Source organism: Passer domesticus, chromosome 25 (assembly GCF_036417665.1).
Source record: "Passer domesticus isolate bPasDom1 chromosome 25, bPasDom1.hap1, whole genome shotgun sequence".
Lineage (NCBI taxonomy): Eukaryota > Metazoa > Chordata > Aves > Passeriformes > Passeridae > Passer > Passer domesticus.
The window spans coordinates 6022455-6039088 of record NC_087498.1 but is presented as its reverse complement, the minus strand read 5'-3'; the positions used below and the strand labels follow the sequence as shown (position 1 = coordinate 6039088).

The following is a 16634-nucleotide window of genomic DNA, read 5'->3' as shown; positions in this document are numbered from 1 at the left end:
GCACTTGTGACAAGTGACTTCCTGTGCTGGCACTGCGGGGACAGGACACTGCCCTGCCCCAGGCCAGGCTGCACAGAGCCCACAAGGTGATTCTGTCAAATAGCACATCCATTTCTAACTCAGCTGTTTTCCTGGAGAAAGTCACTGCTCTGCATGCATTGCTGCTGCTCTGGGTATGGCTTGGTCTGGCCTAGAGATTCCCAGGCAGAATGAAGCAAGTCCTGACTGATGAAACAAAAATACAGCTGAAATGAATGTTACCCCTGGTTATTTAGCATGATAGCAGCATTTAAATGTACACTGCTTCCAGTTTTTACCTCTGCATACACATAGGTTTAGTTGTGCAAAGCCCACAGTTAATTTTTAGGCAGACTAAGCTTTCCCAGGCTCTGTACTTCTCTCATACTCTTTGTAAACCTCACTTGCTGCTTTTTAAATTCCCGTGCCATACAGGTGTTCACAGGAGCTTCCTGTTCTAGAGCAATGTATGACAAGAAACAGTAAATGATGGTAAAAACTGACACATTTCCTCAGAAATACCCCTTGAACCACAAAGTCCCCTCTTGGGGACCTGTGATGCTGTACTGAAACAGGTCTTGGTGCTGGTTCTGAAAAAGTTGTCTTGGAAGATGGTTTTCATTTGTAACTGGGTTTAAGTTTCACTGGGTCACTTCTGTAGCACTGAAGAGCCAGCTGAGATCATCCACACAGTTCCAATTGTGATTTCAGTCCCTGATATTAAAACTGTTCTTAAATAAACCTTCACGTATTCCTGTTCAATGCCAGGGTACTGCAGTTCTTCAGCACTGGTGCAAGGCAGGCTCTGGCTCCTGCTGCTGTTCAGTTCAGTTCAGTTGTTCTTGCCAGAACTCTGAACTTGGGGTTCCATCATGCACAGCTAAAAATAAAAGTTCAAATGTCAGACATTAAATCACATTAGGTTGCTCATATTGCCACACCTGGGCAAAAAAACCAGAACAGTCCATGGCAAAAGACTCGTGCTGGGTGCTGAAGCCAGTAGGAGAGCAGGTCATTGCTGATAAATTAACTTTTTTACAATTAAAGGCCAAACCAGCCTCAGTGCTTCAGCATCTGGCAGGTGTTCGTGGTGCCACAGGATGGCAGCAGCTGCCCTTGGCAAGGCAAGGCAGCAGGGCCCCAGCTGCACATGGCCTGAAGGAGTGTCTGCTTTTGGGGCACTGGCACTCGGGTTTTTACCCTCACAGCACAGAGGAGCAGTTCAGGGGGCACTGCTGGGGTGCAGCTGGGCTCAGAGCTGCACCAGTGCTGCCAGGGCTGCAGGGAAGTCAGGGACAGCAGCAATGCCACCTCAGTCCTGGCTGGCTCTGCAGCTCCCCAGGGACAGAGGCAGTGCTGGGGGCTTTGTGGGGTTTGTGGCTTGCTCAGCTCTCCCTGCTCCACACTCCCTTCAGCTTTGGGGACACCTGGGGACATCGCCTGTGGCTCCAGTGAAGGCTTCAAGGCACACTTGCACCCCTTCCCTCCCTCACAGAGCCTGTTTCTGTGGCCAGAGCTGGCTGAAGGAGATGAGAATGCAAATGTGTTTAACTGGGAGTGCAGAGGAGCAGCCACGCTGCAGAGGAGCCTCCCATGCTGCCTGCATGGCTCACACTGTGCTCGCTGTTGGGGCACAAGCTGGGGCTTGTAAGAGGAATGGGAGTTTCATCCCTGGGGAACTGCTCCAGCCCAAGGACTATTTATAGAAGCTGCTGCTCTGCCAGCCTGCCCAAGCGCTGGGTGAGAGTGACACAGCTCCTGGGAGCTGCCCCTCATCCCTGGCTGGGCTTCTGGAAACACTGAAATGGCCACGGGCTTTGGACCAACCCTCAGAGGAACTGGAGCGAGCCCTGGGCAGGCTGAAATTCAAACCCTTGCTGAGCCACCTTTTCCCATCCTTTCAGGGATGTGCCAGCAGACAGACATGTAAGCAACACCAAAAAAAGTCAGACCACACATGTAATCAAACATCAGAAATGTTTAATGCAAGAAGGTTGGTGTTCAGTGGCACTCATAAATAAGAGACTTTGTTCAATACTTTACAGCTAAAGCTCTGTTCCACTCCCCTAGCAGGAACTTGTGAGGAAGAGGCAGCTGCAGGGGATAATTCCAGTTGTATCACGACTGGAATTACCACACTGCAGCAGGGAGGGTGATGTGAGAATAATTCCACACTCGGGCCTCAGGATTGCTCTCAGCACTGGCTGAGGCAGGTGCTTTGCTCCTTTAATACCCCTTAGTTTTGTTTGTTACTCTTGCTGAATTTCTGTAGTGAGAGCTGGGAGGAGCAGGAGCAGGAACGTGAGGAGTTTATGCACAGAGCTGGCAGTTACCTGTCCCGGGAAGGGGCTGCTCCCACCCCTGCAGTCCCCACTCCTGACACATCTCACTGTCCCCAGTGCTGTGGCTGCCAACAGCTCTGACAGTGGCTCCTTTGTCACAAGGGCCCCAGAATCAATGGGGAGTTGTTCCTGAAATACCAGAATTCGCTGAATGCATTCAAAAGAGGCAGGGATAGTCCAAAGTGTTTGAAGAACAGAAGAGTCCCACTGCTGAAAACCTGCCTGCTAACCAGTCCTGCACCTGGGAGCAGAGTCCAGGCTGATTCAGTGACAGCTCAGTGCCCTGTGCAGTCCCTGAGTGGGGTTCTTCAATGAAGAGTGGCTGTTTTATAAAGCTGACTTCTGTGATCACACTTCCAACACTAAATTAAAGCAATTATGTCTGCTAGTAATGAGACACTAAGACCATATTTCACCTACACGTGAATTGTGTGCCTGGGTGAAGTAGTAAATGTGACATTTAAAGCAGGTATCAACATGGGAGTGTCACATTTTTCTCTAAAAATGAAAAAAAAAAACCAACTTGTGTTGGGGAGATTGCAATTTGGAAGAATTCTTGAGGTGGAACATTGCACACACACCGCCTGCCCTCCCCACTTCTGGGCAAAGTCAGTACCAAAAGCTGAAATTGCCCACCCAGCCTTAAAATTGTTTCTGAGAGCTCATTTGCAAATATAGCTTATTATTTTAGAAAAAAAATATCAGGAAGAAAAAAAAAACATTAAGTTGCAACATTATCAAAGAGACTTTTGTTTGCTTTCAAGTTAAACTGGTGAAACTTCATCCAATACCAAAACATGACCCTGAAGCGCCTCAAGGAGGAGCACGGATTTACTTTACAGATAAACAACAATGCTCAGGATGCTCCTTGCATTGAGAAAATGTCATGTTTTGGGGCAGGTGGTATTCCACATGACACTTGGCACACTTAAATGTCCTTATAGTTACTCCATTGTCACTTTTCTCCATAAATATTTTTTTAAAACCAACACCCAGATATTAAAAGACTATTATTTTAATATTGGCTGGGGTGAGCAATGGAAATCTTCTAAGTCACTGTGACTTGCTGGCATAAAAATGCCCTTTGAATTAGCTATTAGACTGATTATTGTATTTGCATTTTCATTTTATTCACAGCAAAGTGAAGTTCAGAATACTTTAAAGCTGCTGCAATATCTGAAAGGGCTGTTAAATTATTAGGTAAAGCTGGAAATAACACAAAACATAGATTGTCAATGACATGACTCGAATATCAAGACAACTTTTGAGAATTCCACTGTGAAGGAAAATTTATCCCTGATTTTGAGCTGAATTGTAAAGCAAGATGTGCTTGCAGGCCACATCCAGGTGTGTGCCAGGCAGGGCAAGCTGGAGTGGAGCCAGTGGTATTTTTAGCATTGAAAATAGAAAGTGCTTTCCAAAAGAACAGACGCATGTCTCAAAGTGCTTTTAGTTTATCAGTGATAAGAAAAAAATCCTCTACAAGTTTTTACAGTTATCTTACAGTGATTTTCAGCAGGTTTACCTAGGAGGAAGAGTCTCTGTTTCTAGTTTCAGGAGGTTGGCTATTCACACCTCAGGTCAGCTGTGGTGAGAGCCACTGCTCGCTCTGGGAGCTGGAGCTCTCTTTCAGGCTGCTGGCAGCTCTGCACAGGCACCCGCTGCTGCTCGGGGGCACCGGGGGAGCAGGGGCAGGGCTGCACCTGCAGCACCTGGAAAAGCAGAGGGAACCAGTGCTCCCTTCAGGTGTCCCTGCCCACACCCCCCAGGACAAACAGCCACACTGAAACGGAGCTTCTCGGTCCCCAGATCAGACACGTGGAAGCCAAGTCTCAGTGGAACAGCTCATAAGGACACTTTGGGGTCACAGGGGTGTGATGTGGCAAGAGAACCCTCGGGGAGAGCACCAGCAGCACGGCGAGTCACTGGCACCCACCAGCCAAGGAACAGGATTGCTCCGTGTCCTGCATCTCCAAAGTGCTTTACAGCCATCCAGCCAGGCCTCACAGCCTCCTTCCACGAGGAATTATTGCCAACAGAAACATTTACAGTGACCAAAAGGCACAGCAAAGCGAGGCCCTGCTCCCGAAGCTGCTCCTGGAGAAGGGTCAGAGCCCGGCTGGGCAGGACAGGCACTGACGGCTCCAGCTGGGTTTAAGGCAGAATTGATTTGCTCCAAACTCTTAAGGACATCAAGGCATCCTAAACTCTCCTCCTATCCCACTGGCCTCACATTCTCATTTCAATCCCTGACATTTAGCTATGCACTGCTCTGCTTCCACTGTGCACATCTCTCAGTTGGTGTCTCCCTGCTCCCAAACATGCTGGAGTTAAACCAACCAAAAAACAAACCGAAATCAATCTTTCCAGTGGTGATGCTCTTTAAAGAGCTGAGGATGCTCTTTGGCTTTCCTAGACAGCCCATCAGGCTGCAATTCAGAAAATACCCCAGGAGGGAAAACGGGGAAAAGGGAAACCACGTTTGCTCACGTAACAAGGCAGCAGCCTGCCCTCTGCAGTAACTTCTCTCCATGGCAGTCTGTGAGAAAAGTCCAGTCTCGGGCTCATTCCCCAGCTTCTCCATCAGCAGTCTCAAGCAAGTGCATTTTCAGGCTGGGCTGGGACCGTCCCTGGTGCCCGTGGAGAAGGAGAGGACCAACCCTGGCACCTTCTGGCCCCTTCCCAGCCTACCGGTGGCTCTGGTAGGTGTAGGAGATGGGCTGGCGGGTCCCGGGCCGGACCGTGAAGGTGTTGGAGGGTCCCCCGTAGTGCGAGGTGCCGTGGGCAGGCCTGGAGGAGAGCAGAGGGGCAGTCACCCAAAGCAAGGCCAGCCACACCCTGGCGGTGGGTCAGCACCGCAGGGATGTGTTTCATTGCTTCGTGTCTGCCCTCAGTGAGGTGGGCAGGGGAGGGACATGGGCAGGGGGTCACGGCTGGCACCGGAGAGGAGCCATGCAGGGTCACTGCCCTCGGAGCAGGGCAACAGCAGGAGCTGGGAGTGAGCACGAGCCAAGGGGCAGCGGCTTCCCTGGAGCCCCAGTGCTGCTCCAAGGGACACTGAGGACAGGGAGGGGTGGGCTCAGGGGGGCACGTACCTGCTGGCTGTCAGCACGCTGGCGGGCGAGAAGTCCCCGTTCTGCCCCTTGTACTTGGCCTCAGCCGCGGCGCCGCCGTACGCCGTGGCTTTCCCAGCAGCATCCATGGACGCCCGCCTGCCCTGGGCGCTCGAGGGGCCGTTCCTGTGGCCAGGGCCCGGGCGGCGAGACCCCTCCCCGGCCGTGGAGCCGAACCCCCCGGGGCTGTAGGAGGAGAGGGTGGAGGAGAGGGTGCCCGAGGCCCGGGGGGCTGCGGCCGCCCGGGGGTAGGAGCTGTCGGGCTCCGACATGTACAGGCGCTTCTTGATCAGCGGGCGCGGGTTGGGGCCGTGGCTGGGGAAGCCGCTGGAGCTGCTGTAATCCGGGTACTGCGGCGTGAAGTCGCCGTTCCTCCAGCTCTTCTCCAAGGGCAGCGGAGCCGCAGGCTCCTGGTTGCCCCCGTAGCTGCGGCTGTAGCCAGCCCACCTGAAATAGCGCGGCTCTGCCGAGCCCCGGCCACCCTCAGGGACACTGGGGCACTTGCGGCTCTCCTCCCGACTCGGGAGGGGAGCCTCGTCCGCCTCGTTGCTGAATTCGGGCGGCGGGGGGATAATGCCGACGTCCAGCGCCGTGTCCCCGTTCTCCTCCTGGCGGGGCGCTCCGGGCCGGGCCGGGCCGGGCTGGCTGGGCTGCCCCGAGTCCAGCAGGCCCCGCAGCAGGCTGGAGGCAGCGGCTCGCCGGGGCCCGGGGGGCTGCGCCTCGCCCGCCGCCCGCGCCTCCCGGCCCTGCTCCGAGGAGCTGGAGAAGGAGGGGGCTTTGCTCCAGCCGGGCCCCGCCGGGCTGGCCGCCGACGGCCGAGGCACCACGGTGAAGGAGTAGGGCTTGGACTCGTGGCGGAAGAAGCTGGTGGAGGTGGTGTCCGAGGAGGCACTGCTGGGCCGCAGGGCCGGCCTGGCCCTCGGCGTGGCCGCCCCGTCCGCGGCCTGGCGGCCCCGCTGGGCGCGCTGCCGGGCCGCCAGCAGCAGCGCCATGGGCGAGCCCCGCTCCACGCGCTCCCCCGTCACCGGGTGGATCAGCACCTCCTCCTGCCCCGCTCCCGAGGGGGCCGGGGGGCTCCTGCCCGAGCTCCCGGGGCAGGGGGGCTCAGCTGAGCCCGGGGCGCCGGGCGGCTCGGCCGGGCTGGCCCCAGCCCGGTGCACTTTGTACTGGAAGACGGCCGAGCTGGGCTGTGGTGCCGGGCTCAGTGCAGGGGACACGGGGGCTGGGGGGGGGCTGGGAGCAGGGGGCTCCTCTGCCGGCCCCTGGGGTGGGTCTGGGGGATTCACGCTGCTGTTGAGGGGCCCAGGAGCAGGGCTCACGTCCTCTGTGACCTTGCCAGCAGCAGGAGCAGGGTGGTCCTCGGGATCTGTCTTGTCCTTCTCCACAGCAGCCGCCGGGGCTGGGAGCGGGCTGGGGACCGGCTTTGGCACCACTGAGTCCCTCGTGTCAGGGGGGCTCTTCCTCACGTCAGGGGGGCTCTTCCTCACGTCAGGGGGGCTCTTCCTCACGTCAGGGGGGCTCTTCCTCACCTGTGGGGTGCTGATGCCATTCTCCACACCCTGCTTCTGGCTGCTGAGCCCTGGGGCAGGCTTCCCCTCTTTCTTCAGGGACAGCACAGCCTCCAGCTCGTTCCTGATGGTCATCACACTGCGGGGCTGCGTGTCAGGGTTGCTCTCCGGGGCGGTGACTGCAATGCTGGGAGAGCCCCCACTGGTGCTGGGGGGGCTGCTGGGTGCCTCTTTCTTCTCGCTCTCCCCTCCCTTGGATAACCCCGTGTCCTTCCTGGCCAGCTGGGGCTCGCTGAGCCCCGGCTCACGGCTGCCAGCAGGGCTGGGAGCGCTGTCCACGGGCTGGGGAGCACCCGGCTTCTCCAGCGGCCTCTCCTCCCGGCGCGGGGAGCGCAGCAGGGCCGAGAGCTCGTCCCGCAGCTTGTTCAGGTTGTTGGCATCCTTCCAGTCATCCTCGCAGGTCGGGTAGTCCGGAGGAGGGAGATCCAGGTCGTTCGCAGTGAGGGGTTCAGGTTTTGGAGGGGAGTCTCCCCCGGCTGCTTTCAGCTGGGGAACCTTCTCCCCCTCGGAGCCCGGCAGAGGCGAGCGGCGGCCGGCGGGACTCGCGCCCTGGCTGAGCCCCGGGCCCGGCTTGGGGCTCAGCGGCGGGGGCACAGCCGGCTTCCCAGCGCCCTGCCTGAGCCCGGGACTCCTCTGCTCGGCCTCCCCCGGCCGCGCCCTGCCCGCCGGCCTGATGGTGAAGCATGGCGGCAGGGGCGGCCGCGCGTGAGGCTGCCTGGCGACGGGCTCCTGCCGGCCCTCCTGCACCGGGATGGACGAGGAGCGCGCCGGGGCCGGCGGCGGCACCTTGAACGACCTGGGGAAGGTCAGGTGGGGCTCGGGCTTGGGCTGCGAGCTCTCCTTGGGGCTGGGGGCCGCGGGCGCCCCGGCCTCGGCCGCGCAGAGCGGCCCCTCGGCCTCCGCCTGCCTCGTGTTCAGCAGCGTCTCGGATTTCCACTTGGACAGGCCGGGCCCGAAGGGGTCCCGGGCGCCCGGCGGGGCTGGTGGGATGAAGTCTGGAGGAGCCGGAGTGCTGGGGGAGGACAGGGCAGAGGCGGGCGGCGGCGGCGCTGCCATGGCAGGAGGCGGTGGCACCATCTCGGGGGGCACTGGTGGCGGTGGTGGCACCATCTCGGGGGGCACTGGTGGCGGTGGTGGCATCATCTCGGGGGGCAGTGGCGGCGGCGGTGGCAGCATTTCGGGGGGTGGCGGGACCGGCGAGGCCAGAGCGGGTGATACGGGCGCTGGAGGGGGTGGTGGGGGTACCGATGGTGGCGGGGGGATCTCCTCATCCAGGGCATCCCCATCGAGGGCCTGCGGGCGCAGGTCCCCCGCCGAGCTGTACATCCGATAATTGCCATTGAGCTGGGAGCCAGAGCCTGCGGGACAGCGAGACACGGCGTGTGAGCACCTCTCCAGCAGGGCCAGCCAGCCTGGCCTGTGCCCGCACCCTGCCCAGCAAGCCAGCCCCTTGCCTTGTCTAAAACTTCCTGAACTGCAACAGCCACTCTGCCTCACCCCTTAGGAATTAATTAATTTTCAATGACTTCAAAAAATAATTAATAGCAGACTCTATTTTAGCATGGAAATATATGAGCAGACTGTCTGCTGCAGAGCTGGGCACGCACACACTTCCTGCCCCGAGGGCTCGGTGAGCACTCCGTGCTGGCCAGGACTCCACAGAGAGCATCCCTTACCGAGAGCTGCCTTCTCCACAAAGTCTTCTGGCACCGACGGCGTTGGCACAGCCACCCCATGGGATTCCTGGGCATTCTGCAGGAGTTGAGAAAACAGAGCTGTCAGTCTTGCAGCCAGGGATCAGAGCAAAGGGCTGACAAGCAGCTGGTAATTTGTCCACACAAGCCCTGATGGGATCCAGGGCAGTGTCCCTCATACGGAGGCCCCTGTGGAAGCTGCTGCTGACAGGGCTGGAGGGGATGAGCGAAGCCATCAAGGCTGCACAGCCATGGACACAGTTCCACCGTGGTCACAATTCCCCCAGGGCTGGAGAGGAATTCAGCTATTTCACACCTCCCTCAAGGAATTCAGCTATTTCACATCCCCCTGGGGCTGCCCAGCTGCCAGCAGCAGCACAGCCTTTGATGTACCAGCGCACTGAGCAGCTCCCCTGGGTTCAGTGGGCACTTTGGTGGGCATTTCTCTGCAGCAAGCACGGCCACAATCCTGTACACACAGACAGACCTCCAGCTTTGGGGAAACTGGCACCAGCACATCTGAGCACCCTGGGGAAAACTGCTCCTTGTGTGGTTTGTGCTCGCAGTTCCTCCCTTCACGCCGAGAACGCGGCAGCGCCCTTGGCTGGAGCAGGAGCAGCAATCTGGCAGCCTACACAGCTGGGAGGGCACCGCAGCCAGGGCACGGCAGCCACCCAGCGTGAGCCATGGGCAGGTGACTCACCTGCAGCCCACGGGGCCGTGCCAGCGGCACAAAGCCTCTCCTGCCCCTGACTCACTGCCGGGGTGGCTGCGAGGGGCTGGGCTGGCTCTGGGACACGCCTGGGCACAGCTGGCATGAGGGGCACAGCTGGGATGAGGGGCACAGCTGGCATGAGGGGCACAGCTGGCATGAGGGGCACAGCTGGGATGAGGGGCACAGCTGGGATGAGGGGCACAGCTGGGATGGGCAGCACAGCCAGGGGGTCTCACACCGGGGGATGCTCCCTCGGAGCATCCCGCGAGGGACACGACACGGGCAGTGTCAGGGACAGTGCACAGTGCTCAGGGACAGCTGTCCCACCGCCAGGCCCCACATCCAGCCCGCTGCATTCCTGCCCACCCCCGGAGCTGGTGGCTGGTAGCTGTTTGCGCTGCTGACAGCCCTTGGCAAAGGAAATGTTATCCTGCCATCAGCCCGCGCCTCTCCGCGGCCACTTCCTGCACACAAAAGCCTGGGTAATGATTGAGCCCCTGCCCTTTGCCTTTCCCTGCCGTTATCACCGCTCTCACATCGGATTGCTAGGGGATTCCAAAGTCTCCCGGATCGAAGGTCAGTTGGATGTGTCCCTGCAGCCCCAGCCAGGCTCAGACAGCACAGCACAGTTACACACTGCCCTGCCCCGGGAGCTCAGGAGCTGCTGGGGCACAGCTGATAAACAGCAGCACCCGGGCTCCTGTGGAAGAACCCTGGAATGCCCCAGATTGGGCCAAAATAATAGGAAAATGCACACGTTTCACTTGCTACGTCCATCAGCCTGCAGATGACCAAAGATCCCCTATAGCCACAAGGGAATGAGCCAGTCTCAGGTGAGCCAGGAGTGAGGGAATTCCTGTCCTGGCATTGCACAGAGGAGCAGACAGCTCCGTGCTGAGGAAAGCCAAGGGCTGCAAAGGCACGAGGGCACAGCCTGGACTTCACCTGAGAGCCAGAGGGAAGACAAAGGCCAAGAGGCACTTCAAGAGCTGATAGCTAAATTGGCCACAGCAATTTGGTAAATCCAGAGCTGACAGTTAAATTGTCCAGAGCAATGAGATACCAAAATCACAAAGAAAGCCCTGGCAGTTCCCGTTTGCAATGGAAATCCGTTGCTGCAGGTTTGCAGAGCACCCCGAGGGAAACAAAGCTGTCTGAGCTCGGCATCACCTGCCTGGAGGAGGGCAAAGGGACTGGCAGGCAGAAGAGAGCCCTGCAAAGCTGGAGGACACAGCCTGCCCTTCGTACAGGAGCAGTCATTTTGGACGTGTCATTTCAAACTGGGCAAGCCTGTTCCTCACCAAAACCTTCTGTGGCAGCTGCTAATGCTCAGCATCTCTCAGAAACCACCCATCCCCACGTCATGAGCTGCCTTCTGAAGTGGAAAGCATCCCCAGCACGCTGCCAGTCTGCAGAGATGGTTGGCAAGATTGTTCCCGGTGCTTGCTCGGGGTGTGGCCAGCCCAGAAAACCTCCAGCTGATTCAGGGCAGGCGCTGGGAGCCGTGCCAGGAACCTGCATTTCCAGTTTGTGGTACCTGAGTCAGAGCGGTGCCTGCTGAGGATCCCGTGGGGGGAAGCTTTCACTGTAACCACCAGGAATCACTTTTCATCCCTGGAACAGAGTCAGACGTCCCCAGTGAAGGGACCTGCCTGTCCCCACCATGGTCCCCAGCTCTCAGGAGCCCACCCACCCATCCAATGACCAAGGTTGCAAAAGCCCCCCAAAATACAACTGCTGAGCACCCTGGGGTCTCAGAGAGACCAAGAACTTCTCTGAAGATGAGGAGCTGCCCCCAAACTCCTTGTTTGTGAGCTAGGGCAGTGTGGAGTTTCCTGCAGGAACTCATTCCCAGGATACCTGCAGGGCTGGGGCAGCCAGGCGGGCAGGGGGAGCAGGGGTCCCCCTCCTGCAGCCCTGCTGGGATGGATTCCTGTGGCACAGCCAGGAAGCTGCTGCTGTGGGAAGAGCAGCCAGGTGCAGAGGCACAGGAGCTGCGGGGCAGGGCGTGTGCATCCTCCTGACTCACTGGGAGCTGCTCGCTGGGTGGGGAAAGGGTTAAGGCAGGAGCTGCACAGCAGCCCCGTGCAGGCGTGTACCTGGGGCAGGTATGTGCCAGGCAGCAGAGGAGTCTGTGCCACAGCAAATCATGGTCAAACCTCACCGAAAGCGTGCAAACACCCAACACACACCGCTCCTTCAAAACGCTGTCATTCCTTCCGCCAGAGCTGTCACTGGGAGGGCAAGCCGGGTTTGTGAGGGACACAGAAGGGAAAAGCCCCACAGACAGCTGTGCCTGTGTGGGCAGCAGCAGCACCAGCCCTGAGGACTGTCCCGGGGGCTGTTAACCCCCCTGCACTCACTTCCATTAGCAGAGGTCTCCTCCTTGCCAAGACCCAAGGACTGCAGCACTTCACTGCCTCCACTGCCCTGTGCCATCACTTCAGTTCAGCTACTGACACTCCAGAGCAATTAGTTTTTAATTGAAAATGCAGCCTGACAGTGCCCACACCTCTCCCCCAGTGCCCTGTCTGTGCCCCAGAGCAGCCTGAGCTCAGATCACCCCCAGTGCCTCATGGCCAGCCTCCTTACAGAGAGCTTCTGCTCTCACTGCTGCTCTCCTGGGCTAGGGATGAGAGCTCTGGCTCTGGGCACCAGGGAGCCCAGCTGGCTCTGGGCACCAATTCCAGATGGTTCTGGGCACCAGGGAGCCCAGCTGGCTCTGGGCACCAATTCCAGATGGTTCTGGGCACCAGGGAGCCCAGCTGGCTCTGGGCACCAATTCCAGATGGTTCTGGGCACCAATTCCAGCCCAGCTGGCTCTGGGCACCAATTCCAGCCCAGCTGGCTCTGGGCACCACTTGCAGCCCAGCAGTGACTGGGGCACTCACCAGGGGCAGGAAGGTCAGCAGCGGCCGGACCCTGGGCCGGGGTTTGAGCGTGGCCGTGCCAGAGTCTGTCACGGTCCCGAAGCGATTGTCACCGTAGTAGACCTCGATCACGTCACCTGCGGGGAGAGCACACTGTCAGCAGCAGCACTGAGCTGGGCACTGCTGGGAACAGCACAGACACCCCGGGAGCCCGCAGAGAGCCGTGCAGAACCTGCTGCAGCTGCCCCCAGCAGTGGGCAAAGCCCATCAGACCCCGAGGAACAGCTGGGTGTGCTGGGGGGAGTGGGAGACGGGAGAGGAAGGTCTCTGTGTGCAGGACAGGCACTCACAGCCCTGTCCCACAGCTCAGAGAGCCTTCCCCGAGCTCTGCAGCACGAACTGAAGCAGCTCAGAGGGAGCAGGAGGCAATCCTGGCTGGCCTGAGCAGCTGGAATTGAGGGGGAGGCAGCAGCAGAGCTGAGGAGGAGGAGGAGGGACAGCTCTGTGGGCACAGCAGGGACATCCCAGGCAGAGGGAATTGCAGGTGCTCCACAAGCCTCCAGCTGCTCTGGGGAACAGTGTCCTGCACGGGGGAGGCAGCAGGGCAGGAAGTCACAGGGCCCTGCTGTGACAAGCAGGAGAAGCCTCAGGAATTCCTGGTTCCCAGCCTTGTGCTTTCACCCTGAGCCACACCTCTCGGGCCGGTTTATTTCTGACAGTGAATAAAGCTCGTAAAATTAATTTAATTACGTTCTTTGTGTCTGATTAGCAGCATGAATTAACAAGCAGAAATACTGAAGCATGTAAACCCCACCTTGGCTGGAAGGAGATACACAAATAACTCGTAGCCAAGGAGACCGACATGAAAGAAAATCTGAGTTTGAGGAAGGAGGGGGAAGCAACAAAATGGCTCTGACTGAAGGGAAAGCTGCAGGAGTGCTCCCAACAACAGCCTTGGACAGTGAGGAAGGGAGAGAAGGAGGAGGATGGGCAGGAATCAGGAGGAAGCTCCCAGGGAAGCAGCTTTACACCAAGTCTGGGGAAAAAGAGGAGGCAAATGCCTCTGAGTGTCCCACGGAAGGAAAGAGCTTGGATGAACACCTGGAATGGAGAACCTGACCATGCCAGGGCTGGGCTGAGGCAGCACAGCCTCTGCTGAGGGACTGCAGGCAGGTGATTCCACACAGCTTCAAACACACCACAGAGCCCAGAGCTTCTCCCTTCTCCCACTCAGCACCCCCAGGCTACCCTGGGCCACCCCCAGGAGCATCTGCCCTCTATCAACCACAGCTTCCCCTCCCTCCCTCCAGACTTCTCCCCCTACAAGGGATTCCTTACACAAAGGACATTTTCTCCAGCTTTCAACTGTGCTTCATCCAGCCTGGTCCTACCAAGACTTCACCACCTCCCTGCCTGGGAGGGGCCCAGCACTCAGGAGGAGCTGCTGGAGTCCCAGGGAGGACAGAGGTGCCAGGAGATTGCCTTGAACTGTTCAAGGCCAGGCGGGATGGGACTTGGAGCAGCCTGACCTAGTGCAAGGTGTCCCTGCCCATGACAGGGAGTGGAACGAGATGAGTTTTAAGCTCCCTTTCCACCCAAAGCACTCTGTGATTCTGTGATGATTAATTTTGTGGGTTTTCAAACCCCGCATTCAGTGAGTAAGGAGCAGGAATTAAGGCCAAGGCAAGAGGAGAGTTTGGACTCAGACAGCCTGAGCAGTGACAGAGTAGTTCTGAGACTTGAAACGATGAGCTTTCTATTTAACAGTCACTAGGTAAACCCAGTGAGAAACTGGATTAAAGATCACAAGGACTTTGATCCTAGATTACTAAGCATCGCTACCCTGAGTGCTTTAATTAAAGGAAAATGAAGTGCTTGTAGTTGTGTTTTCTTTGCTAGATAAACAGGACTTGCCTGCTGGGAGCCCATCACCAGCAAGACCTGAGCTCTGCCAGCCTCCTTTCCTGGAAGGAGGGAGCGGGAAATGCACCCTTGGAAGCTGTGGAAGCAGCTGGCTCAAAGCACCGGCCTTGCTTTGGCCACTTTCTGACATTTCTGTCCCAGAGACATTTGTGTTTGCTCAGCCACGGGAAATTAAATAAACAATTTGCCGTGCAGGTAATGGAACTCCTTCCTGCCCGGGGGTTGCATCACCTGGAGGAGTGCAGCAGGTTTGAGCGGGGTACCCACAGCTCCCACGAGGAGGAGGAGGAGGAGGAGGCATCAGTCACTACACTCAGGAATCTCTGAGTCAGGGACATGCAAACCTACACCCATTGCACATTGCCTAACTTGTGTTTACTCTGTGTGAGAAACCGAGGTGGGGACCAGCAGGAGCAGGGGACTCCTCCAGGCACGGAGCCCTGCGGGAACCGTCCCACATCAGGGCTGGGGCTGCTGGGGCTGCTGGGGCAGGACGGGCTGGGTGTGGGTCTGGCTGCAGCACAGCTGGGCCCGGGCTGCTGGCCCCAATATCTGGGCTGCTGACCTCTTGGGCTGCTGTCCCCCTTGGAGTTCTGGCCCCAATATCCAGGCTACTGGCCACTGGCTGCTGCCCCCCCAGGCTGCTGGCCCCCTTGGACTTCTGGTCCCCCTTGGATTTCTGTCCCCAATATCCATGCTGCTGTCCCTTGGACTGCTGGCTCCTTGGGCTGCTGGTCCCCAGGCTGCTGTCCCCCCTGGGCTGCTGTCCCCCTTGGGTTTCTGGCCCCAATATCCGGGCTGCTGTCCCCTTGGGTTGCTGGCCACTGGCTGCTGTCCTCCCCACGCTGCTGTCCCCAATATCCAGGCTGCTGTCCCTCAGGCTGCTGTCCCCTTGGGTTGCTGGCCACTGGCTGCTGTCCTCCCTGGGCTGCTGTCCCCTCTGCCAAGGCAGCCCCTCGGCCATGGTGTCCCCCTGTCCCCTTACCCTCACCGAGCCCAGCTCCGGGCACAAACCCCAGGAGGATGCTCAGATCGATCCAGCTGCTCTTAGGCTCAGGTTTCAGGGTTCCCTTTCAGGGTTCCCGGCTCTCCCCCGGCACTCTGACCCACACCTGAGCAGAAAAGCTTCTGCGCTGCCACTGCAGAGCCGCAGCCACGGAAATCAGGCTCCCAACAAGCAGACACAGCAACTTCTTTTCTTTCTCCTAATCCAAACCACATCAGAGAGAAGCTTGAATCCTCCTCAGATTTACGACAGTTAGAAATCAGCAATTTTCCTCCCAGGTTGCAGAGTTGCATGAAACTCCCTGTCACATTTTCATTTTATCTCGGTTTCAGCAGCTTGGCCTTTGGGGTGTAACCACCTCGCAGTTGCTTTCACAGACAATACTTCACCCTGCACAGCTCAGCAGCCAGCACTTCTATTTTTTTTTCATCTTGGAAGAGTTTGTTGGGCTCTTACAGCCACCAAACTTCATCCACCAGCTGCTATCTTCTATCTACCTGGCTCCATTACTATTAATTTGGCTCCCTCCTACATGAGCCTCCAGGGCACCGTATTGCAATTAAAACCACAAAGAAACACAAATAAATCCCGAGGAATATGCAACCCTCAGCTCCCTCCTCGCTCGCAGCCCGGCGAGAAACAGGTTTATGAGTAAATAACTCCGACCTGGGAAGGCGCAGCTCAAACATGGCGTGGGAAAGTGCGACGGGAAGCAATAAAACCCATTTTCACCCACCCCGCGGCCTCTTTGGGCCGAGTTTAACTGGCCGGGAGCGGCAGCCGGCCCAGCCGAGGTGCGGAGACCCCGGCCCGCTCGGGGCGCGGCTCCGGGACCGGCGCATCCCGGTGCCACCGAGCGCTCCCGGTGCCACCGAGCGCTCCCGGGGCTGCCCCATCCCGGTGCCACCGAGCGTTCCCGGGGCTCCCGGTGCCACCGAGGGCTCCCGGGGCTGCCCCATCCCGGTGCCACCGAGCCCTTCTGCCCCGGGACGGCCCGTCCGAGCCCGCACGGCTGGGGGACACGGGGACACTGACCGGTGCCACCCGCGCTGTCCGAGGTCACCTCCTGCGTGAAGATCCAGGGCGGGTTGGTGGCGAACAGCGACGCGGCGCTGGGGCTGGAGTGGCGCTTGCCGAAGAGGCGGCTGAAGGTGCCCTGCACCGAGTGCGGCTGGTGCTTCTTCATGCTGGCCGAGCCGAGCCGAGCCGAGCCGCGCCGGGCATCCCGCGGCGGCGGCGGGGACGGGGCCGAGCGGCTCCGGAGGGCGGGGACGGCCCCACCCCGGGCCCGCCCTCCGCCAGGTGCCCTCGCTCCGGGAGCACCGAGCCCGGCAGCCTGGGATCCGAGAGCCGCTGCGGCCGCGGGGACCGTCCCGGTACCGCTG

The 16634-nt window shown here is 58.8% G+C and overlaps 1 protein-coding gene across 1 annotated transcript; it reads right to left on the bottom strand.

Moving 5' to 3' along the window:
- Window positions 1–1981: 1981 nt before the first annotated feature.
- On the bottom strand, window positions 1982–16483 carry C25H6orf132 (chromosome 25 C6orf132 homolog). The gene is made up of 5 exons (XM_064399113.1): window positions 16285–16483; window positions 12342–12457; window positions 8718–8793; window positions 5456–8399; window positions 1982–5150 (listed from the first exon to the last, which is right to left on the bottom strand). Exons 1-5 carry the CDS (start codon window positions 16433–16435, stop codon window positions 5048–5050), a joined length of 3390 nt encoding a protein of 1129 aa, XP_064255183.1. The 5' UTR covers window positions 16436–16483; the 3' UTR covers window positions 1982–5047.
- Between the last annotated feature and the right edge of the window lie 151 nt (window positions 16484–16634).